Source organism: Camelus ferus, chromosome 19 (genome assembly GCF_009834535.1).
Source record: "Camelus ferus isolate YT-003-E chromosome 19, BCGSAC_Cfer_1.0, whole genome shotgun sequence".
Taxonomy (NCBI): Eukaryota; Metazoa; Chordata; class Mammalia; order Artiodactyla; family Camelidae; genus Camelus; species Camelus ferus.
Window position 1 is genome coordinate 38,599,682 of NC_045714.1, and position 24,282 is coordinate 38,623,963.

A 24,282-nucleotide genomic window follows, 5' to 3' on the forward strand; every position below is an offset into this window, starting at 1 on the left:
TTAATTTCCACATGCATCAAGTTAGCCAGGCAGGAAACTATGATATACCTCCGAGCACCACGACTGCAATCCTCATATATGCAAAGACCCATTAATGTGTTTTCTTATGCTTTCTCTAACAGATCTGTCTCCTGTGGAGAGATTTAAGGAATTCCAGATCAGATCATACCCTGTACAGGACTTTAGTTTTCTGAAACTTCTGCATCTCCAGAAAGCCCAGGGGCAACAGGGATCCAGCTTCAGTAGGAAAATTAAAACTTCAGGAAATACTCTCCCAAAGACCTTGGGCTCAAAGATCAAGTAAGTTTTACTCTTGACAGATAGAAGATGTCCAGATTCTGGCTGAAAAGAAATATAAAACGACATTCAGGGCAGAATGTCAGGCATGCCGTGAAGGGAGGAGAGGTAGCAATCGGCTTGACCCCAAAGGTTGGGGTATGTGCAGAAGGCAGCCTAGAGAGGTCCTAGGTTTGATACCCAGGGGCTGCCTTCTCTGCCTCCAGCTTGGGGCCACATTAGATGGTCAGCTACTTCCTTTCTCAGGGAACCCATTTGAGGAAGAAGGAGCAGGACACATCTTTTGGTGATGACATTCTGCCTGTATCACTGGGCCTTTTTGACTCTGAGCTTCTTCAGAAACTTCTGCTCATCTAAGGGAAGCAGTAGGTAAGAGCTTTGGAGTCAATTCAAGCCAGGTTCAAATCCAGGCTTGGCCACTGTTTAGCTGTGTGTCCCTGGGCAAGGGACTTGACCTCTCTAAGCCTTAGTTTCCTGATCTGTAGGTAACAGTATCTAAGTCTCGAGTTTGTTGTAAACCAGCAATTAAATGAGATAATGATAATTATAGCTAACACTGTTGGAATACTCTGTGCCTGGTACTGGGTGATCTGATGAAATCCTCACAACAACCCTATGGGGTAAGCGCTGCTATTATCACTCCTATTTTCCTGGTGAGAAAACCAAGGTACAGAGACAGATTAAGTTACTTGTTCCAGGTCACACAGGTAGGAAGTGGCAGAGCCAGGATTCAAACCTGAGCAGCTTGTTAGTACTCAGTCTTGTTATCTGGTACTATCGTCATGACAGGAACAAAGTGGGTTCACAGTGAAGGCTGCACTCTGCCTTTCCTGGAGAGGAAGGGACACTTAGCAGGCACTGGCCTAGAGTCAGCTCAGTGCTGGGCCCAGAGCAGCATAACCTGCACTGCCCCCACCATTAAATATGAAATAAAAAAAATCACAGCAATGCTAATAATGACATCAGTCTCCATGGTGCCCCAAGGACCGCTTCACTGGAATCCTTTGCTTAGTACTATTTCCAGCCTGCTTGTCGCCATGATGAGCACCCCATGATTGCTTTGCTGTTTTTCCCTCTGATGGATATTCTTTCCAAGGGATCCAGTGCTTGAAATTCCAGTCCCTGTTCTTCTGAAAGTAGAGATGGAACAGACTTAGTTTCTCTGCTGTTAATCAGTAAGGAAAAAGGGGACAGTTTGGTCCCACTGTAGAAAAAATAAAGGACATATGCTTGGCATGTCCTTGGGGATGAGAATGAAAGCCTGCCTTGTGTATCTGTTAGGTGAATTCAGCTATGATTCAGCTGATAAATAATCTTTTCCCTGCCTCTAATCCAGATAGCATACCATGTCTTCCTTCCACCTAGCCTGAGACCAAAGAAAGCACAATAGGCTTGCCTGTGTAAAATGCACTCCAGCATGAACAGAGCACAGAGTCTACTGACCTCCCAGGGAAACCTGTTTTTGTAAACAAATGAATAAACAAACAAAGCCATCAGTTCTCTACCTTCCTGTCAAGAAGAGCCCCAGCCTCTGCTGTGGCCCCAGGGGCACAGAGCTTACTCTTTCTCAAAGTAGTCTGTTCCACTTTCAGACAACTCTGACTTAGAAATCCCTTCCTCGTGTTGAGCAGTAAGTCAGCCAGCCTGAACTTACCCGTCAGGCCTGGCTCAGGTACATAAGATCCTCAGCTCCTTCTGTATGACAGCCTTCTATTGTTTAAAGGGGTTCTGTGTCCTCTCGCAAGGCTTCTCCCAGTTAAACCTCTCCAATTCCTGACAGTCTCCCAGGGCTTGATTTTGAGTTTTCTCATTACCTGGGAGAAAAGAGGGCCGATCTCAGTATGCAGTAAAGTGGGGGCTGATTATCCAGGGCCTCATGAACTGGCTGTGGTACAAACGAGTTCTAACAAGTTGTCAAATTTCAGATCCAGGTGTCCTCATTTCATCGACTGTTCCATGATCAATACCAAGTATGGCGATCTCCCCAAGGAGGCTGCAGTAGGGGCCTACATGAAGATCCATACTGTGGAGCAAGGAGAAATCTTGGTAGGTGTGCAGAGAGCCTTGTTCACGATAGAGTGTGTACCACCATGGGCTGGGGTGCTAGGTAATGAAAGTAAAGATTTAAAAACATCTTACTCTAGAGTTGGTGATATTGAGGAATATTGTTGATTTTTAAAGATATGATAATGATATTGTGGTTATGTTTTTTGAGAGTCCTTTTTCTCGGGAGATACATAGCAAAATATTTACAGATAAAATGATTATGACATCTGGGACTTGCTTTAAAATAGTCCAAGAACAAGGCAAAGATGTCCCCTCTGACCACTCCTATTTAACATTGTTTTGGGAGCCCTAGCTAGTGCATTAAGACAAGAAAAGGAAATAAAATACATAAGATTAGGAAGGAAAAAAGGTAGCTCTTTTTGTTTGCCGGTGACATGATGTCTCTATAGAAATTCCAAGGAATCAAAAACAACAATAACAAAGAACAAATAAAACCTCCTGAAGCTAATAGAGGATTATAGCAAGGTCACAGGGTATAAAGCAATAAACCTTTGAAAGTTGAAATAAAACACACAGTGCCATTTACAATGACACCAAAAAATGAAATACTTAGTATAAATCTAACAAAATATGTTCAGGAGCTATATGCAGAAAACTTATGTACCTATAATGAAAGAATTAAAAGAAGATTTAAATGGAGAAATATCCTATGTTTATGGATTGGAAGACTCAAAAAAATTGTTAACATGTTAGTTTGTTCCAACTTGATGTATAGATTCTGTGCAATCCCAATCAAAATTCTAGCAAGTTATTTTGTGGATATTGACAAACTGATGCTAAAATTTATATGTAAAGTTCAATATAAACAAACTGGTAAATCCATACAATGAAATATTATTTGTCAGTAAAAAATTGGCTAGCAAGCCATGAAAAGACATGGCAAAATTAGATGAACATTTCTAAGAGAATAAAGCCAATATTAAGTATTATATGATTCCAATTATATAATATTCTGGAAAAGGCAAAAATGTGGAGATAATAAAATGGTCGCCAGAGGTTTGGAGTTCAGGGGAGGGATAAGTAAGCAAAGCACAGTGGATTTTTAGGGCAATAAAATTACTCTGTATGAGACAATAATGGTGGATACAGAGCGCTAAGTATTTGTCAGAACCCATAGAACTTTACAGCATAGAGTGAACCTTAATGTATGCAATTTGTAACAACAACAAAAAAATCAGGAGATGGGGAGAGGAATACTAGGAAGGAATGCAGACTGACAAGAGAATCTAGCAATGAAACAACCTCAGTGAAGAGGATGGGAGAAAAAGTTGCTGACCTAAGTAACTTCTGAGATGAGTGGAACCTCTAAGACTAAAAGCAAGAGGAGCTACACATGAGCATCGTACTCTGTGACAAATTTTTTTCCATGAGTGTGTGGATTAACAATTCTGACACTGCTATACATGTACACTGAAATGGATCAATTAAGTAATGAGTGGCAGAAGGTAGGAGCCAGGTTTTTCACTACTGGAGTGGAGATGTACAGATATGCGAGGGGAGGAGGCTAGAATGACGGTGATGGATTAGAGTTGCAGACATCAGGATGTACTCATGTTTAGCTTAATATAGATACAGATGGTCACATATAGAAACACTTATAGACATATGTATAAACATATATCTTTTGCTCTGTTAGCTGACAGGGCCTAAAAGAAATGGCACACCAGTAGCAGAGAGCACACCTAGAGCCCAGATCTTAGTTCCTAATACCATTCTTCGGTCAAAGAAACAAGGGTTCCCTGGGGAATGGTTAATTCTAGGACCACAGCAAGAAGTATACTAGATGACCCTGATGCATTTTGTAGTAGCACGAAGTAAGGACGTGTTGGGGAAAAAACCTTACATTTATGGGGACAGGCAAATCCAAGGAACACAGGGACCAACTTGAAAGAGTTCCCAATTGCCAAAGCTGAAACAGTTTGAACAGTCTGAGCAAATGAAGTAGTACTGGATTATAACCCAAAGTGTAACATAAACATCCATGAGTATACACTGATATAATGCATAAATAATGAATAAATGGGAGTAGACACAAATCTCCCACGCAGAAGAATTCTAGATAATTTATGTAGGTACTCTGCCCTAAAGGAGATGGTGTATAACTCTAACCTTAGGTGTGGGCTGCACATAGTGACTTCCTTCCGAAGAGTACAGTATAGAAAGGAAGAAAAAAGAGTAATCTTCAATGGAAAACCCACTGAATGAGAAGTGCTTCCTCAGTCAGGTGATCAAGGCCAAGATCGACAGTAGAAATCGTGTTGCTGTATGTCCCCTTAATAGAAGACGACGAAAGTGGGATGTGATGTGAGGAAATGGCATTCTGCCTCTCTGGTCCTCTTCCCAATAACCCATAACCCCAGTTTAATCATGAGAAAAAAGTCAGACGTTCTAATAGTGGGTCATCCTATGAAACACCTGAGCAGTACTCCTCAAAACTGTCAAGGTCATTATAAACAAGGTAATTCTGGGAAACTGCCAAAGCCAGGAAGAGCGCAAGGAGACATGATCATTAAATGTAATATTGTGTCCTGGATAGGATAGTGGAAGAGAAAAAGGACATTAGGTAAAGGCAGGAAATCTAAACAACCCATTGGCTTCAGTTATTGATAATGTGTCCCTATTGGTTCATTAATTGTAACAAAGGTATCACACTAATGCAAGATGTTAACAGGAAATTGAGTGCCTGTACTATCTTCTCAATTTTTCTCTGAGTCTAAAACTGTTCTAGAAAAAACAGAGTCTATTAAAAAAATAATTATCCAATAGTGGAGTGGGATGTATGGGTGAAGCAGGTTTGGCCATGAGTTGACCACTGTGCTGGAGCTGGGTGGCAGGGTGGGCAGCATGGGGAGGGGATGTGCCTCAGTCTTCCTGGGGAGGTGCCGTCTTCTGACGTCCTGTGTATGGTCATCATTGTCACCATGAATCTCCAGGGTCCTCTTCGCACCCCCCACACCATGTTATGATGGGCCCTTAGCGCACCTGCTCTGCTGGGCTGTGCATCTTCGGAGGCAGGGAGGTCAGCCCAGTACTGTCCGGGAGCCCCAGGCCCTAGCCCAGCCCTCTGTCCATGCTGACTGAATATTTCCCAGCCTTCCTTTTGCTCTTCCTTTTGCTCAGTAAAACTCTGCCTCCTACAACTTTTAACTGGCTCCCCCCAATACCCCCTCCACCCTACCCTCCCCTAAAAACAAACAGAAACCAGCTTCCTTGCCACATGATGGCCCCTTAGATATTCAAAGAATGCTGTTTTGTTTTTCATTCAACATTTATGGAGCCAGGCACAGTGCCAATGCCCCATTAATTATTTTCCTATTCTGGGAAGACATTCCTCCATTCCTTCCGCCTTCACGGGATGTAGTTTCCAGCCTTCTCACTTCCGCTTCACTGCGGTTTCAGTGTTCAGAGTGAGATGCTCAGGACTGAACACAGGCCACCTGAGGCCAGGCCCCAGCTGTGAATGCAGCCTCGTGTGCTGCCCGCCCATGGAGGAGCTGGGATGGTTGGCCTCCCGGGTAGAATGGAGGCACTACAGGGTAGGAGAGATGTTGCCTGGTCTGGAGAGGGTGACAGGAGTGGGAAGCTGTGTAAGATGAAACAAGAACAACAAGGACTTTGGACTTGATTCTCTTGGCAATCCTGTAAGACTCTGGGTGGGGGCTCAGAGCAAGGTCCTGACTGCCTCATTCACCAAACAGGGCCCAGGGCATAGACCGCCCCCCACAGCTGCCCAAATATTCATTAACATGATTCTGTGGGAAAATGCCTACAGTGTGCTTCTGGTAAAGTTCTGTTCTCCCTGCTTTGAAGGCCCTGGCTTCACTTGCAGAATGAATGGTAATAGCTATGACTGTATTCACTTGCCAGGATGTAGGAGTCATTCTTCTTGCCTTTGGAAGCAGGAGTGTAGAGCTGGGTCAGTGCTAGAAACAGCAGAGTTTGGGGCTGGGAGTAAAGAGACCCATGTTTGGAGCCAGGAGGTGTGGCGGAAGCAGCTTCTCCAGGGAACAGGCAGGCTGAGACCTCAGAAATGGCCAAGACTAGGCAGAGGAGCAGGGACATGGCAGATAGACCCCTCCCATCTTTTAATTTTTGCTTCTAATTAGCTCTCTGTGTGGCCTTGGGCAGATCACTTTCTCTCTCTGAATCTGTGCCTTCATCAGAAGATGAGGACATTTACCTGGGGAACTGCCAGCTCTAATGTTGTGTGTCTCTGTTTGAACATTCACTCAGCAGGTCTTTCTTGAACATCTATCATACTCCAAGCAGGGTCCAAGGTGCCAGTGTGGGCAAGAACACTGACATCATTCCTGCTCTTGTGGGTCTTGTGATCTAGTCTGGGGAAGTAAACAGATAACGTAGCAAACAAACAGCAAATTTTAAATTGCTGTTTGGAATGGAATAGAAAGCTGGGTTGGGGCAGGGTAGGCTTCTCAAACGAGTAGTCAAAGAAGGCTGCTCTAAGGAGGTGCTGTTTCAGCTGAGACCTGAATGACAAAAAGAATAAGCTACAGACAGCCTGGGGGAAGAGTGTTCCAGACAGGAACAGCAGGTCAAGCCTGAGGCTGGAAGGAGCTTGGCATGTTGAGCGGATGGGAAGAGAGGGCAGCATGGCTGGAACAGAGTAAAAAGGCAGGGAGCTTCATGAGGTTGAAATGGCTGAAGCCTTGGTGGCCACAGTGAGGAGTTTATTTTATCGTTGGTGCTTTGGGAAGCTATTTGAAGGGTGTAGGCAGAGAAAGGACGTGAGGCTGCCTGGGATGTGTAGGGTGGATGGGAGGTGGTTAACAGTGCCTGCTGGCAGTGAGGCCCTGGACAGATTGCCGGTTCAAACCCTGGCTCCACCGCTGTCTGTCTTGTTAACCTTGGGCGAGTTAACCTCTTTGTGCCTCAGTTTCCTCAAAGTGTGAGATTAAAAGCACGGCCTCTAAAGACAGACTCAGCTGGCTTCATATCCTAGCTTTGTTGCTTCCACGCTGTGTGATGTTGGCCAAGTTTCTTAACCTCAGCAGCGTCTCTGTAGTGATGATGATGATAGAGCTCACCTCCTGGGGTTCTTGTGAGGGTTACGTTAGTTAGTGTACAAGAAAGCTACCAGAGCGCCTGCAATGTAATAAATGCTCCTTAAACATTAGCTGGTGCTGTCATCACCATCGTCATCGTCATCATCATTGTTATTGTAATTATAGGGTACATGACCTTTGATGAGGAAATTTCCTTTTCGGAACCTTGTTTTCCAGTCTGAAGATGGTAATCCTATATCCTCGGGCGGTGGTGAGGGTTATGTTTATGTAGTATTTTTGCCACGCAGTAGGAGCAGCCGCTCGGGTTTCTGTGCAAGGCCTGGCGCTGGTTGGAAAGGCCTTCATGCCCATCGTACTGAGCACAGCTAACATGTGAGGTGCTTCACATCTCCCACAATGTCCTCACACATGTCATCTTGTTTGGACCTCAATAGCTTCATAAGAAAGATAACAAGAAGAGACAAGGCCATGGCTTAGAGTACTGAATAGTCTTCAGATGGTCATTCTTCCAGGTCTAGAACCCAAATGGATGGGGGGGGGGGGCTGGTCCAAATCCCACTTCACATCTCCTTTCAAATTCAGAGTCTTTCAGAGACGTATGGGGCAGGTAGTCTCACCTCTGTCTCACAGGTGAGCAAACAATGGCCCAGGAGGTATAACTGCCCAAAATCACATAACAAGTAAACATATGCATCTTCCTTCTGAAGCCAGGATTATTCCTAGTCTCTCATGGCCTCCATAGAGCAGACCTCTTGGTTTATGGCTCCTTTCACATCTTCTTGAGCCCAAGACAGCTGGGCATCGTAGGCTCTGGACTGCTGACCTCCCCTTTTCTCCCTGCCTGAGTCTGAATGGCGGAGAGGCTGAGAGTGAGTGGGGATTCAGCCGTAAGGATTCTAGTCTGGGCTCTGCCCCCCTCAGAGTGTCTCCTTAGAAGAGGGTTACACTCTCTGTAAAACAAGCATGTATTCCTGTTGATCTCCATCTCCCTTCTAGATAGAAGTGAGCAGGAGTCCATGCCAGGGAGCCAGAGGAACACATGTGCTGCACAGAGCCTGTGAGGGACAGAGAAAACTCAGGCTTGGTGGGGACACATGCTTATGAGCGAAGACCCTCAGAAAAGTGTGGGGGGAGGGTGTGGTGGCTGTAAAAAGGAAGATGGAAGAGGAGGACTAGCTGTTTGATTTTGGTTGTAGTCGTAAGGAGGAGAGGATGGGCTTACCTGGCACAAGGAGGAATTGAGATATTGGATAATAGGGAATGCTTGTAAAATGCCTCCATCTGGCAGGTGACTGCTTGAGGCCAGTGCTTGCAGAGCCTGCTACCTGGATGGAGGACAGTGGACAGAGGGCCTTGAGGGCTCTTTTAATTCCACAAGCCCGAAGATTTCGAGTCAGGTAGCAAAGGGAGCCCCGGACTTCTCCCCATACTCTGCTGAATGACCCCAGGTGGATTCACCTCTTGTTTGGAGCCTTATTTTCCCATCCTGGGGAGTGGAGCCTGGAGAAGTGGAGGGTCTCTGAGGGCAACCTTTCTGGGACTTCTTTTCCCTAGGGCCTCCACCAGATCCTCCTCCCAGAGACCCAACATGACATGCGGCCCTTGATCCTCATCAGCCTGGGAGCTGAGGTGATACGGGTGAGGGAAGAGAAATTTTGTGACCTGCTTGACAGTAAGACAATAGAAAAGTTGTCGAAGTTCAAGATCAAGTACCCCAGGTAGGTGCTGGACATGTGTGTACATCCCACCAGATTCAATGAACAATTTTTTACCTCTTGTTTTAGTATAAGAAAGGAAAAAATGATAATACCTAATGCTGACGAGGGTTGAATGAAGTTGGCAATTGTTGGTACACTTTAAATTGGCTCAATCCTTTTGATAACAATGTTGGCATTATGTTTCAAGGGCCACAAAACTGTTCTTATCCTTTGAAGCAGTGGTCTACCTATGAATTTATCTTTATATAACTAAATTACACAGAAAGCTACATACATTAAGATGTTTGTAGCCACCATATTCATAATGGAAAAACAACCACCCCCACCCACAGGTGTCACATCAAGGGATAGTTTAGAAAACTGTGATACATTCCCTTGATAGAATGTAACAGTTTTATTTAAAAAATCGTAAGTAAACAGGAAATAAAATGCTACATGAAAAGGACAGGGTACAGAATTGTATATATACTATGACTATGCCTTTGTAGAACACTTACATGAGAAAAATCTAGAAGGAAAATGAGCAAAAATGATAATACCTGTAGTATTGCACAATTTATAATAGTCATTCTCTCTGAAAAGTAGGACTAAAGGAGACTTTCTGGTTATAGTTATATATTCTTCTCATGTTTGTTTTTGCAATGAGTATGCATTTCTTTTATAATGAGGGAAAAAAAGATAAACTTTTTAAAAGTCATTGTCAGGGTAGTGACTCTCCAAAAGTGGATTTTTTCCTTTAGTCAATCTGCCCCTCTTTTTTTTTTTTTTTTTTTGAAAATTCCTACTCATTCTTTAAGATTCAGCTTCTCCAGAAAACCCTTCCTGGCTGACCTCAGGCTGGGTGGGTTAAGTGCCCCTTTTGTACCCTCACAATACTCCCCATGCAGCTCTGTCAGTGGCCATACCACGTGGTATTACAGCTGTTGAGAGCTGTGTAGTTTTTGCACAGTTCTTTCCCTACCACTTGACTGATTGCTTCATGAAGGCAGGGATTGGGCTTTGTTCCCCTCTCATCCCTGGTTCCTGTACAGTATGTGGTATGTGGTAGGTGCTCAATGGAAGTTGGATAAGTGAATGAATGAAGGGGACATACTCATTGTGGGAAACTGGAAAATGCTGAACATTTAAGAAGGTGAAGACCAAAGCCGTTTGCATTCCTCCAGCAATCCCAGTTAGCATTTTATGTATCTTAGTATTTTGGGGGTATATGTGCCAAATATACATTTACCATTCAGGCACACAAAGTTTCATAACGGAGATCATACCAATTATGCAATTTGACATCCCCCTCTCTTTTTCTTTTCTTGTGGTGATGTTGTGGTCAGACATGGTTTTTGTGGGCAGATGTGGGGAGCAGGTGATTCCTGTGGTCAAGAAAGAGGAAGCCTGAAGGCAGATCTGTAGAGTTCCTTCAGCCATGTCCAATAGGCACATGAAAGAATTTGACATGGGATTTGTATGACTTTGGATAAATCATTTCCCCTCTTCTAGGCTTCAGACCCCAATCTGCAAAACAGAAAATTAGACTAGATCAGTGTTTCCCCAAGTATAGAGCATATTCACAGAAGGCTTACAAAATGACTTTTGGTGGTACACGGATTGTAAGCAGCCTCGTATTAGACATGACAAGCTCGCTAAACTCATGATTTGACCATCTTGCTGCTTAGAACAAAGCCAAGGTAAATATTTAAGTAGAAGAAACTAAATAGAATTAAGAAAAATTATTAGCAAATTAAAAGAACAGATGTTATGCAGCTATGGCCCAAATTGGGACAGTTTTGTGGAAAAAAAAAAGTTGGGAAACATTGGTGGTTCCTTGCAGTTCACCAGTGCCCCAGTTCTCTGATTCCTGGGTACTATCAATACAGAAAATAGCTATTTAGAGCCACCTACTCAAAAAAGTATTTAAAGAGTCTTAGCTTCTCACATAATGTCTAGTACATGATGGGTATCGGTTAAAGTCTGTTGAATTGATATTCAGAGAAGGTTTGCTTAGACTTGAGGGTGGCAGATGTCTGGACGCTCAGCGTCTGTGCTGCGCAGTCAGCACTTGGCTGCAATCAGCTGTAATGCTGACAGAGTTCTGGCTTATTCATTAATTGTTGAACTCATGGTTTTCTAGACTGCTAAAGCAGGCAGAAAACATATCCATTATCTAGCTCAAATCCTCCATGTTTAATTGAGGACTGTGGGGCCCAGGAAAGGGGACATGACATCCTGGAGATCACATGGTCAGTGGGTGAGACACCTGTCCTGTGGATCCCATGGGCTGGATATGCAGAAGCCTCTACCCCTATAAAACACAGCGAGTTCATGTAGAATATAAACAGCTGAGGTCACAAGAAAGAAGGGAAACCTCCAAGAGCCCAGAGGAAGAGCAGCCTAACACCAAAGCACAGAGCGTGCTCTAGTGCTGGATGGCCCAGTGGGCATCGGGTGGGGGTGGCAGTCGAGGGCATGATGGGCTGAAGTTTTGCAGCCTGCAAGGACTGACGAAGCTCTCAGTTCAAGTGAGGCAGAGATTGGAGCTGCACGAGGCTGAGGCCTTTAGAAGAGCTACCCACTTTAGTGAAAGATTAGACTAGAAATCAATGTGACCATCAGCATCAGGAGGTGATATGGAATCTTGTCTGTCTTAACTTGAACTCTGGATCCAAAAAAAAAAAAATCCCTTAGGAATGTGTAGTCACATGCTTGTCCCTCACAGGTTTGGTGAGTTCCTTAGCCTCACTGAACCTTAGTTTTCATGTTTGTGAAATAGGGTGGTTGTGAGGGTCAGAGTTAACAAGTGTAAAGTGCTTGGCACATGGGAAATACGCCGTCAGGGTTGGATGTTGTTATTTATTACGTAAGAAATTGGGAGTTAGTGGAACTTCTTAAGTGGAGACTGCAGTGCTGTGCTGGCAAATGTTCAGCAAGCAACTGTCCGGGAGGTGGAAGGTAACCCTGACTTGAAGTGTTTGCCAGTTTCTGTGGTTTACATACTCCCATCACGGCCAGTTTTGAGCTACCAGCCTAATGTTACTTAGCATGGACTTGTTCTTGTGAGCTGGTAGGAGCTGCCTTTGGTACCTTGGAGACCAACAAGGACTAACTTGTAGCCCATTCTGACCTCTGGATTTTTTTATTAAGTTGACCTCTATGAATCAAAGTTGATTTTGTCCTGGTCAATATATTCTACCCAGAAGAATGCTCTAATGTATCAGTGGTTTATCAGGCTTTCCTCCTTAGGGGAGGGTACAGGTGAGTCAGTGGAGGCTGAACATGCCTTACCCTTGCGGTGGTCTCAGAAGGAAATAAGCCAATGAGAGCTGAGCCCAGTCCATTCTCCCCCACTTTCCCTCACATGTGATGAGGGAAGGGGGCGGAGTAGACCCAGGGCACCAAGACAAGTCCAAGGTAGCTACCAATCGACATTCTATCTCTATAGATTTGCCTGTTCTGGACATTTCAGATAAATGGAATCATGTAATATGTGGTCTTTTGTGAGTGGCTTCTTAGCATAATGTTTTCAAGGTTCGTTTATGTTGTAGCAGGAATTAGTACTTCATTCCTTTTTATTGTCAAATAATACTCCAGTGCATGTAAATACTACACTTTATTTATCCATTCATCAGTTGATGGACATTTGGGTTGTTTCTGTGTTTTGGCTATTATAAATAATGCTGTTATGAACATTCTTGTGCAAGTTTTTGTGTGGACATATGGTTTCATTTCTCTTGGGTATCTATCTAGGAATGGAGTTGCTGGGTCACAAGTTAACTCTTTAACCTTTTGAGGAACTGCCAGACTGTTTTTCAAAGTGACTGCACCATTTTACATTGCTGTCAGTGATGTATTGGAACCCTTGTTCCAATATCTCCACATGCTCATTAACACTTACTATTGTTTGCATTTTAATTATTATTATCCTAGTGGGCATAAGTGATACCTTGTGTGGCTTTGACTTAAATTTACCTGATGGCTAATGTAATTTAAAATTTTCAGTAGCTGCATTACAAGAAGTAAAAAGAAAGAAAAAAGGAATAAAAAAAAGTGTGTGAAATTAATTTTAAAAGTATATTTTATTGAATTCAGTATACCTAAAATATTATCATTTCAACATGTAATCAACATAAAAATTACTAAGATAGTCTACTTTTTTGTTGCTGTTCTAAGTCTTTGAAATCTGGTGTGTATTTTACACTTAGAACACATCTCTAATTCAGATAGACCACACTTCAGCTACTCAGTAGCCACATGTGGCTCGTGGCCACCACATGGAATAGTGCAGGTCTAGGGGAAGAAGGTGTGGAAGGGTAGAGGAGGCAGAGAGAAGAGTCTGGGGAAAGGCACAGAGGTGGGACAGAGCACAGCGTGTTTAGGGACTGGCCAGAGTGGCAGGAGGCAAGGCTGGGGGCAGCAGGGGTCTGGGAGCGGCTGGCATGGGAACTCCAGCATCTGTGCCTTACCTTCAGCGATGAAGATATGTGCCAGAAGTTCCTCAAGGAGAACAGCTGGAATATCTTTCGGAAGGACCTGCTGCGGCTGCTGGTAGAACCTCGCCAGTGTCCCCAGTTCACCCCAATCCAGCCCAAGAAGAAAGGGATCTACAGCCCTAAGCCTGTGATGCTGGATTTGTATAGCTTAGGCAAGAAGACTAAACCTCGTCATCCTGTATTTATGGCACCCCAGAAATATCTCCCCCCATTGAGGATAGTCCAAACCATTTTGGCACCCCGATACAAAATCCAGGAACTCCTGCCTCAGTATAAGAATGCTGGGGTCCTTGTTTAGAATCAATAAAAGGTGTTGGATTGACCACCATGTTTCCTGAGTGACCACCATGGGAGTTGCGGGGCTTACGGTTGGGAACCCTGAGGACTGAGCTATGGGTCCAGAGAGATGTTTGGGGGCAGTAAGTGGGGCACCATCTCCCTTGACCCTTGTGGGGCTGAGTAAGCTATGGTCAGGAGACTGGGTGTGGATGGGTTAATCACTGGGGCTGGTCTCAGGGTCTTACTTGATGAGATAGGTGGGAGGCACAGAGGCAAGAGCTTTTTCTGCACTGAGAATGTGTTTTTCCTTTGGCATTTTCTTGAGAAACCGGGTAAACATTTGAATAGCTCTTATTCATGGTTTTATGCAGTACTGCCGTTTCTTTGAATTTATAACCAAGCAGAGAGTGGGCAGCACGAGGCCCTAGCTGTGTTGGGTTATACGTGTAACGTCCCTGGTAAATGCTCAGTATACATTCGATGGCATTAGTACCTTTTTGACCAAGATCAATGTGGCCATGCAAAGACTCTCTTCCCCTTTCAATGGAATAGGAAACTGAGGCTTTGAAAGGCTGGGCCTTCATAATCAATGATAAAGGCCATTCCCCCAGAGATTTGAGATGGGAGGGTCCTGGCTGTCATGTCACCCAACCTCCACACTAACTGAAACAGTTCATGTCAATATTAAGGGGCAGCCTTGGGGAGAGCAGAGGTAGGTCACCAAAGTACTGACATACACTGTGGGTGAGGGTGCTATTTGAAGGAAGGATGGGTGGGACGGTGAGGAGAGGGCTTCTGGCTTTAAGTGTGTGAGAGCCTCCTAGCCTCCGGGCTGTGAGCGTCAGAATCCAAACCCCAACCCCCTCCCACCCTGGCCCATCTGCTCTGCAGCATGCAGCAGGGAAGACAAATTAGGATTTATTTGGGAGAGAAACTCAGTTCAGAAGGAGCCAGTTGTGCCAACACTGCTTGGCACAAGTGTCAGAGAACAAACTTGTTTTCAGTGCTACAGAGGTTTTCACTGCCCACCTGGCACAGATCCAAGGCTCAGGAAGCCCTCAGTGGATCTGCCCTCAGAGAGAAGGGCCTGGGCTCAGGTACTGAGTACCTAGTGTGAGCCTGCATTGTGTGAGGCACTCTACAGAGGCTATCACTTACCCTGAAGATACTTCCTGGCAGCTAACTAGGCGGCACTGTCCCCATAGGACAGATGAGGAGCCCGAGGCCCAGAGAAGCAAAGAAAGGCCTTGTTTAAGCTCACTCGACTGCCAGGTGGTGGTTTTGGGAAATCTGTGTGTTTTCACTGCACCCCAGGGCCCTCCTAGGCAGGCAGTGCTGCGGTGTGTGTACTGTGACACCACCATTACTCATCTTCCCGAATGAGCCACCTGTTTTCAAAACAGAAATTCTGTATACACAACCTTGGAACTGTGCTGGAGAGACTATATATGCCCTCAGGGATGATTTTCCATATGTAAATAAGTGCAGTCATTCTTAGAGAGGCACACCCAGGCCACTCAAGCCAAAAATATACCCTCAGGGACTAATAGCTTCCACTGTTTGGGGAAAATGAAAAAACGCATTTGAGAAGCACAGGAGATATTGCCAGCATTTGTTATAGGAGGTATTTAAGATTCCTTTTTGGGGTTGGAAGCAAAAAACATTCTTTAAATCCTCTATTCCTTTTATGTAACTGGTGGAAAATCTTACCTTCCACTTATGGAAAGTCTAACGGGTGAGATGGGTCACTTTGCAACTCCCATAGCACCACTAGGGGCCATTTTGCCGTGATGCTTTCCTGTCATTTGGGGATTTAAGGGGTTTAACCACAAGGGTGCTGAGTTGCAGAATTTGTAATCACTGGTTCAGAGCTGACAGTGAAGACGAGTAATTTCTAGGTGGCCAAGAAGCAGCACCAAAGATGGAAAAAGATGTATTCAGGCTGCTAAAGGCTGTAGGCTCTAGCCCTGGGGACAGAGCCTGGGGGCATTGGGAAGATTTGGATGAGTGCTGTGTGACTTTCAGCCAGTCTCCTTCCTTTTCTGGAGCTTCACTACTATCATTTCTAAAATTTGCAGGGTCCAGTAGGTGTTCTTAAGCCTCCCCACAAGTCCAGGCTCTGCAGGGCGCCTGACCCTGTCTTTTGTTTCTCCCCACCCCCATTCTCCTACTTTCAAAGCCTCCCTAGCCCCCAACAGAAAATCAGAATCAAGAAGAAAATGGAAAATGATTTCAAATCAATAAAAAATGTTAGAAAAAAGAATAAAATGGATTATTGAGACCCTTGGTGACATATGAAAATGAAATAGTAAAAAATAATAATACTATGAGATAATAGTATTAGTGTTAAATGTCCTGCTTTTGGTTAATTGTACTGTGGTTAGAATCTCCTGGTTCTTAGGAAATACACACTGAGGTACTTGGCCATTAAGGAAGATGATTTCAACTTACTTTCAAGTGATTTAGAAAGATACTGTGTGTATATTTAGAATGGCAAAGCATATATAGCAAAATGGTAACAGCTGGCGAATCTGGATGAAGGATACATAGGACTTCTTTGAACTGTAATTTTTAAAGAAATTATTTTTAATTGTATAATATACAGAAAATATACCCTCTTAACCATTTTTAAGTATCCATTTTGAAGTTCATTGTATTAAGTACATCACCACATCCATTTCCAGATTTCTTGTTATCTTGCCAAACTGAACCTCTGCACCCATTAAACAACAGCTTCCCATTCCCCAGTCCCCTCTCCCAGCCCTTAGCAGCCATCATTCTATTTTGTCTATGAATCTGACTACTTTACATACCTTAAATAAGAAGAATTATACAATATTTGTCGTTTTGTAAATGTCTTATTTCACATAGTATAACGCTCTCACGGATCATCCATGTTGTGCCATGTGTCAGAATTTCCTTCTTTTTAAGGCTAAATAAGATTCAATTGTGTGTATGTATCACATTTTGTTTATCCATTCATCTGCTGATGGGCACTTGGGCTGCTTCCACCTTTTGGCTATCGTGAATAATGCTACGGACATGAGTGTACAAATATCTTTGAGACCGTGCTTTCAATACTTTTGGTATATACTCAGAAATGGAATTGCTGAATCATATGGTAATTCCATTTTTAATTTTTTGAGGAACTGTCATAGTGTTTTCCACAGTGGCCACACCATTCTTACAATTTTAGTGTGAAATTATTTCAAAATAAATATTACAACTCTGTCTTTGTAATTAGATGATTAATTGCTTTTAAAATCTGGTGATAAGATCCCTGATATCTAGAGCAAAAAGGGAAATATGCTATTTCACTAGAAATTAGACAATTAATAGCACTTGTGTTTGTTTTTGTTTTATTTGCGGACAAAGAGTTGTAGACAGGTGCAAAAATAAATCCTCTTTTGCAACCCAGAACTCATTGTTCAGTATGAGTTTTGATACAGGCAAGACGGAACAGGATACCTAAAACAGATTCAAGTGACGAGTATTGATAAACATAAAGATAGCTTCTGGGACTATAGAAACGGTAATTTAAAAGCATAAGATGAGAAATGATCAGTTATGTTGATTTAGTACTCTGACTTTATAATGTTCACATGAAACAAACATGGCTTCTTTTTTTAGGCTTTTATCTTGAACAGTGTCTGGACTTTTAAAACAAGGCATTGGCAACGATCAGTACTGTTCTAGGGTGTGATAAGCTTAGGAGTAAATGATTTGAACTTAATGTATATTTACAGGGTGTCTGAAATTCAGAACCAGGCAGATCAATCTTCCCTGACTCCAAATATGTAATAGTCCTAAAGTAAACTGCTTGACAAAATTGGACCCCAAAGATTATAGGTGAGGAGTTTTTGAAGTGTGCTCATGTTCCACTGGAAGTCAGAGAAGCCCAACTAAAAGAATTATGGACTGACTGACAATTGTTGATTGAGCAAAAATTATTGAAAGGTCTGTCTTGAAGATTATATGACTCAGACATTGGAGGAACTAAGGGTTGATTGGCAGTGGAAAGAATCAGAACATGTGTGAAATTCTTAAAAAATTTATTGACTTAAATTATGCTACACAATAAAAAAAAAACCCTTTACACTTAAAAAAGAAAAGAAAAGAAAAGAAAAGAAATTAGACAATTAAGGCCAAGAAGAAAATGGAGGAAATCAATATGGATTTATATAAGCATTGGCCATGATGATTATGAAAACCTGGCGTTGAGCTCCCTGACAGCCAAGGCAAAAACAAAAACAAACAAACATGTTTGAAAGGAAGAATCTGCTCAGTCCCTCAAGGAGAGTAACAAAATTTTTTCTCATCCAAGGAGGCTGGGGAAGTTGGTCCTTACTCCTTTCTTTCATAGGTGCTTCCTACTCAATTTACTGTGTTCTCCTTTCTTTGAGGATACCTTAAATTAGGGGCCTGCCTGTTTCTCCTTGTGTCTAGACTCCTTGGCCTCTGACACCACAGGTCCCCTCTGTGTCAGGCCCCTTCTGACACCACAAAGTTAGTGCCTAGAATGGTTGCCTGCAGGTGAGGGCTGTCCACCCCACCTTGCTCCCTTATTGAAGGCTTATCACATGGAAGAAGGCAGTGGATTCAATGGTCTTTAAGCCCTAACAACACTGATTATCTGTGACTTTAAGGGTTAAAAACTGAGACTATCTTTTCCTGAGTAGGTTTTTAATCTTAGAAGACACTGTCAGAAAGTCCTTCTTCCTGTCATAACTTAAAGCTCATGCTACTGGTCAAGACTTTTTCTTATTTTGTGTGAGGTGGAGATAAGGAGGAACTACTCATTACTCTTCTGGAAGCCTCCTTCCAGTAATACCAGCCCTTTTCCTGTTCTTTTGTGTGATTTTATTGACATCACAGAGCAGAAGGAGCAGGATTATGAGCAGGAGTTCTGGATTTAGGCTTCTCAGCTCCTGACCAGCTATGTGACATTAGGCAAGTGACTGTTGTTTTTTATTTTGCCTCAGTTTCCCCTTCTGTAACGTAGGAATAATAAAAGCATCTGTTTCATAGTCATGAAGATTAACTTAAGCAGTCCATGTGAAACACTAAATTCAGAGTTGGACTCTCAGAAAGCAGATGGCTGGGGTGGGAGGAAAAGGGGCACCCAGGGACAAAATGGAACAGGTAAGTAGGTCTGTGAGCCCTGTAGACCAACAGAGGCCAGCCCTGCCCACAGAGATGAAATAGAAGAGTCCCGCATGCGGGCATTTCTCCATTTAACAGATCACAGCGGCTGGGGGATGTGCACGTGTAAAAAGCTCTTACCACGGAGTTGTTCTGCATTTGCCCATGGCTCTATTATCATACACATCCTTATCAGCTTCGATGATTACCAGCTCCTGGGATCCTCTTTGAGAGGAGCCCCAGAGCCTGTTGGCTGACAGCCTCCTCCTCCTCTTATGCCAGGGTTTGTCTTCTGTCCCTTAGCTACCAGGCTCCTGGCATCTCCACTGGATAGGGAGGCATATGGGAGCTGGTAGCACTGAACTGAAATCTAGGTGAATTCAACCAGTGTATCTCCAATCAGCAGACATGCTGTAGGGAGAGGGAGTTGCTCAGGGTTTGGAGATACAGCACCAGACCAAACCAAACCAAAGCCCCTGGCATCAAAGGGCTGACCTTCTGGGTTGGTGGTTAAAGAACACACACACACACATAAAAATGCCCAGGAAAAATCAGGGTAGATGGGGGATGGAGGTGGATTAGGGATCACTGCTTTGTAGAGGGTAGTCAGAGAAGGCTTCTGCAAGACTGTAACGTTGGTGAGTTCAGGGAGTGAGGGAATGAGCTATGCAGATATCTGGGGGAAGAATGTTCCACGCAGAGAGAGCATCCTCAGCACAACTAAATAACAGCAAGAAGCCTGCTGGTGTGGCTGGAATAAAGTCAAAGGAGAGAGAAATTGAAAGGAGGCAAGGGCAGAGGGAGACTGGGGCCCAGCTCATGATCATGTGAAGGGAGCCTTTGGAAAGTTCTGAGCAGAGGAGTAACATGATCTGGCTACAGACTCGGAGTTTAGGCATGAGGGTGGAATGAAGAGGCAGGCAGTGTGGGACAGTTGGAAAGCCAGTGCCATAATCCAAGTAGGAGATTATGGTGGCTTAGGTCAGAGTGACTGTGGTGGAAGTGTCTCGATGGGGCTGATCATGGACATACTTCGATGGTAAAACTGATCAGGGTTTCCTAATGAACTGAATGTGAGGAGAGAGAGAGAGAAACTAAGGATTATTACAGAGCTTTTGGTCTGAGCAAGTGAGAGGATGGAGTAGCCCTTTCCTGAGATAAAGACTGTAGGAGAAGCACATTGGAGGATGAATATCAGGAGTATGGTTTTAACAGTTAGAAAAAAAAAAGACTTAAGGAAGAAGCAACAATACATAAAGCAGTTAGGACACCACAGGCACTGCATGCACACTCGTGCAAGGTTACTATTATCCCCATTTTTAAAACAAGCAGGTGAAGCTCTGAGGGTTAAGTTACTCATCCACTGTCCCACTGCTGATTCAGTAGAAAAACCAGGATTCAAACCTGGGTCTGTTTGGCTCCAAACTTGGGTTTGTTTCTCTTTTTAAATGTCCTCAGTATTCCATGATCCCTTGTCCTTAAGGTTTCTTGGTGATATTATTGGAAAGTTCTTCCTCATGTTTAATAGCAGGCTAACCTGGTGTAATAGAGCCCGAGTCTTTGTTTGGGACTCTTGGCTTATGTCAGGTGAGGCGAGTGAGTGAAGATGGGTGAAGCAGGTGGCAGCCCACGAGCTATCTGCCTCTTCAAGCATTACTGATAGAGCCATGAAATTTAAATGCCCTTTTTTTTCTTGAGGATTTTAATTTTTTAACTTTTTTTTATTGAGTTATAGTCATTTTACAATGTTGTATCAAATTCCAGTGTAGAGCACAATTTTTCAGTTATATGTTAATATACATAGATTCATTGTCACTTTTTTTTTCGCTGTGAGCTACCACAGGATTTAAATTCCCTTTTCAAAGGTCTTCATCACCAGAAAGGTCATTCAAAACTTCCCTGATATCACATAATTCCTAAAACATGATTTTAAAAATGTAGACAAACAAGTAGTAGATAGGTAGGTAGGGTAGATATCTATATATATAGATACAGATATTTGAAAAGTTCTAAAAATATTTTAATCTTTCATAATCCCCAATTTTAAATGAATTTAACGAGAACTGAAAACATTTCCACTACTTCACCCACCTAATTTCATCTCCCAAGGATAACCCGATTAACAATTTGGTACATAACCTTAAGAGTTCACATACTTATACCCATTTCTGTATTTATTATTTTAACAATGACAAAAGGAAAATGCTATACAGCAGTGTCCAATAGAATTTTCTGCAATGAAAGCATGTCTACCAGCCACATATGGCTACTGAGCACTTGAAATGTGGCTAATGTGACTGAGGACTGAATTCTTAATTTTAAGTATTTTAATAGCTATAGGTAGGTAGTGGCTACTACAATGAACAGCTCATGTCAGAAATTTTGGTTTTTTACTTAGAGTATCATGGATATTTCTTTTTTGTGTGTAATTTTATACATTTTGAAATCATCTCACAGAAAAGTTGCAGTTACAGTACAAAAAAGTTTGTCCCCTGAGCCGTTTGAGAGTGAGGACTGGATGCATCAGCACACCCAAATAATTTGGTGTTTATTTCCTTTAGACAAAGACATTCTCTTACATAGCTACAACCATCAAAATCAGGAAACTGTCATTGGCACATTACAGCTATCAAATCCTCAGAACCCATCCACATTTTGCCAGTTGTCCCAATAATGTCCTTTATAGCAAAGGATCCAGTTCATAATTGTGCAGTACACTTAGTTGGCATTCCTGTTGGTTTCCTTCTGTCTGATACAGTTCTCAGCCTTTCTTTGACACTCATAACCTTGGAACTTCTGAAGATTATAGACCAGTTACTTTGTAGAATATTCTCATGGTTAGATTTAGGTTATGCATCTTTGGCAGGAAGAAAATCACAGAAGTGATGCTGTGTTCTTCCCATTGGATGCTATCAGGTGGTACAGGATTTCAGTTTGTCCTGTTACTGGTGGTAACTTAGATTATTGGATTAAAATAGTGTCTCCACTGTTACTGTTGTTACTTAGTCCTTTTTCATTTTAAAATTTATGTGTATGTATGTGTGTATATATATACACGTTATATTAAAAAAAAACTCACATAACATGAAATTTACCATCTTAACCATTTTCATTTTTAGGTTTATCGTTCAGGTATGTTGAGTATATTCACATTGTTGTGAAAGAACTTTTTCATCTTGCAAATCTGAAACTCTGTACCCATTAAAACAACCCCCCTTTCTCCCCTCCCCCCTGTCCCTGGTAGCTACCATTCTACTTTGTCTCTATGAATTTCACTACTTTTAGATACATCATATGAGTGGAATCATACAGTATTTATCTTTTTGTGACTGGTTTGTTTCACTTCACAATGTCCTCAAGGCTCATCCAAGTTGTAGCAGGTGACAAAATTTCTTTCCTTTCTAAAGCCGAATAATATTCTATGGCGTGTATATACCACATTTTGTTTATCCATTCATCTGTTGATGGAAATTTGGGTTGCTTCCACCTCTTGGCTTTAGTGAATAGTGCTGCTATGAACATGGATATGCAAATATCTCTTTGAGATCTGCTTTTAATTTTCTTGGATATATATCCAGAAGTGGGACTGCTGGATCACACTGTAGTTCTAGTTTTGATTTTTGAGAAACTGTCATCCTGTTTTTAACAGCAGTTGCACCATTTTACAGTCCCACCAACAGTGAACAAGGGTTCCGACTTCTTCACATCCTTCTTTGGCAACACTTTGTTATTCTCTGTTTTTTGTTAGTGTGAGATGATATCTCATTGTGGTTTTGATTTGCATGTCTCTAATTATTAGTGAGGTTGAGCATTTTTTCATATGCTTGATGGCCATTTGTATATCATCTTTGGAAGAATGTCTATTAAAGTCCTTTGTCTATTTTTTAATTGGGTTGATATTTATTACTGTTGCTAGAGTTCTTTATATATTCTGGGTATATCAGATGTGCAAATATTTTCTCCCATTCCGTAGGTTGCCTTTTCACTGAGTGTGTCTTATTCCGTATTTATTAAAAATAGGTATTTTATGAGGAGATGCTTTGAAACCATGTAAATATCCCCTTCCTTAGCATACTTTTCATTTATTTATTCATTTATTTATATCAGCATTGGACTCATGGCTTCCTGCTTTATATAATCTGTTATTATCATTTTATATTTTGATGCACAAATGGCAACAGATTAGGCCAATGGAAACCACTTCAAGCTGGCTTCTGCGGCCCTTTTGACACGTTCCTCACATTCTCTGAGGTACTTTCTTATTTTCTGCCACAACAGGATATTCCAGGATGATCTTGTACTTTCTGTTGCGGACCTGGAATTAGCCATTTCTCCAGGGACCCTGGTTCCTTATAGTAGAGAATGGTATTTAGAAGCTTCTGGCCCAGACCCTGCCACTGATGAAATTTGTGGCTTTGAAAGGCCCAGCATCTGATCTGGAGAGGCATACATACATCAGCCAGCCAGAACAAACCCCTCATTTACAGATGACGAGACTGAGGCCCAGATGGGATCAGTTGGCCAGTGTTCCCCAATTAGTTGAGAGAATTTAGCCAAGAGCTGAGGCCTGACTCCCTTCCAGTGCTCTTTCCCTGGCAAGATATGTTGTTAGCGATGAGATGTAATCCCAGTGGGGCCTATCCCCTCCCTGGACTTCACTTTCCTTTTCTGTCCACTGAAGGTTAACTTTGCCCTCCAGTTCCAGGACTGCCTTTCTCAAAGCTAACTTCGTAGTCTCTTTAGCTTTTTATGAGCCTTACCCCCACCCCCAACCTTTGTGGGTGAATTCACCTTAAATTACAGAGGAGAACTTCAGCTTTTATCTCCAGTTCTGGTGGATTTTGGGGTGGCAGACTGGCTCTAGTCTGGGATGAGTTGTCCGAATGCACCTGATTCTCCGCCTCCAGGCCAGGGGTTCAAGGTATGTGTGCCTCCCTGAAGCCTGTCTCAGTCAGCTAACACCTGTCAGAGGGGCATCAGTGCTAGAGAAGGCCTGATCCTGAGTGGAAAGGGCTTCTTCTACCTGCCCTCACCAGCTCCCAGCCCACCCAGGGAAACACTCAAAATACTGCCTCTCCACATCCGGAGGCCAGTGACCTTTACCCTCAAAGTTGGGAGTAAGAACCCCTTTCATATTCTACTAAAGAATGTTTTCTGTGCCTAATTTTGGGGTGGGTGGTGCTGCGTTGGCCCCCCACCTTGGGTCAGCTGTGACAGGAACTGCCAGCCTGGGGAGCCCTGACTGTTAAACCAGAGCCTGTAGCAGCTGTGCTGTAC

At 42.9% G+C, this 24,282-nt stretch overlaps 1 protein-coding gene and 1 non-coding gene across 2 annotated transcripts in view; both read left to right on the forward strand.

The window, feature by feature from the left end:
• Positions 1-16,869, forward strand: part of CNBD2 (cyclic nucleotide binding domain containing 2) — a 48,387-nt gene extending 31,518 nt beyond the window's left edge. The window contains exons 9-12 of the mRNA XM_032462240.1: positions 123-300; positions 2,223-2,343; positions 8,943-9,106; positions 13,564-16,869. Of these exons, the coding sequence (XP_032318131.1) occupies positions 123-300; positions 2,223-2,343; positions 8,943-9,106; positions 13,564-13,882 (782 nt within the window). The 3' untranslated portion in view covers positions 13,883-16,869. The remainder of the gene's footprint in view (positions 1-122; positions 301-2,222; positions 2,344-8,942; positions 9,107-13,563) is intronic.
• A 331-nt stretch (positions 16,870-17,200) lies between these two features.
• LOC116658078 lies at positions 17,201-17,327 on the forward strand. The gene has a single exon (XR_004313279.1). It is a non-coding gene; the product is annotated as a small nucleolar RNA SNORA40 (small nucleolar RNA).
• Positions 17,328-24,282: the final 6,955 nt, after the last annotated feature.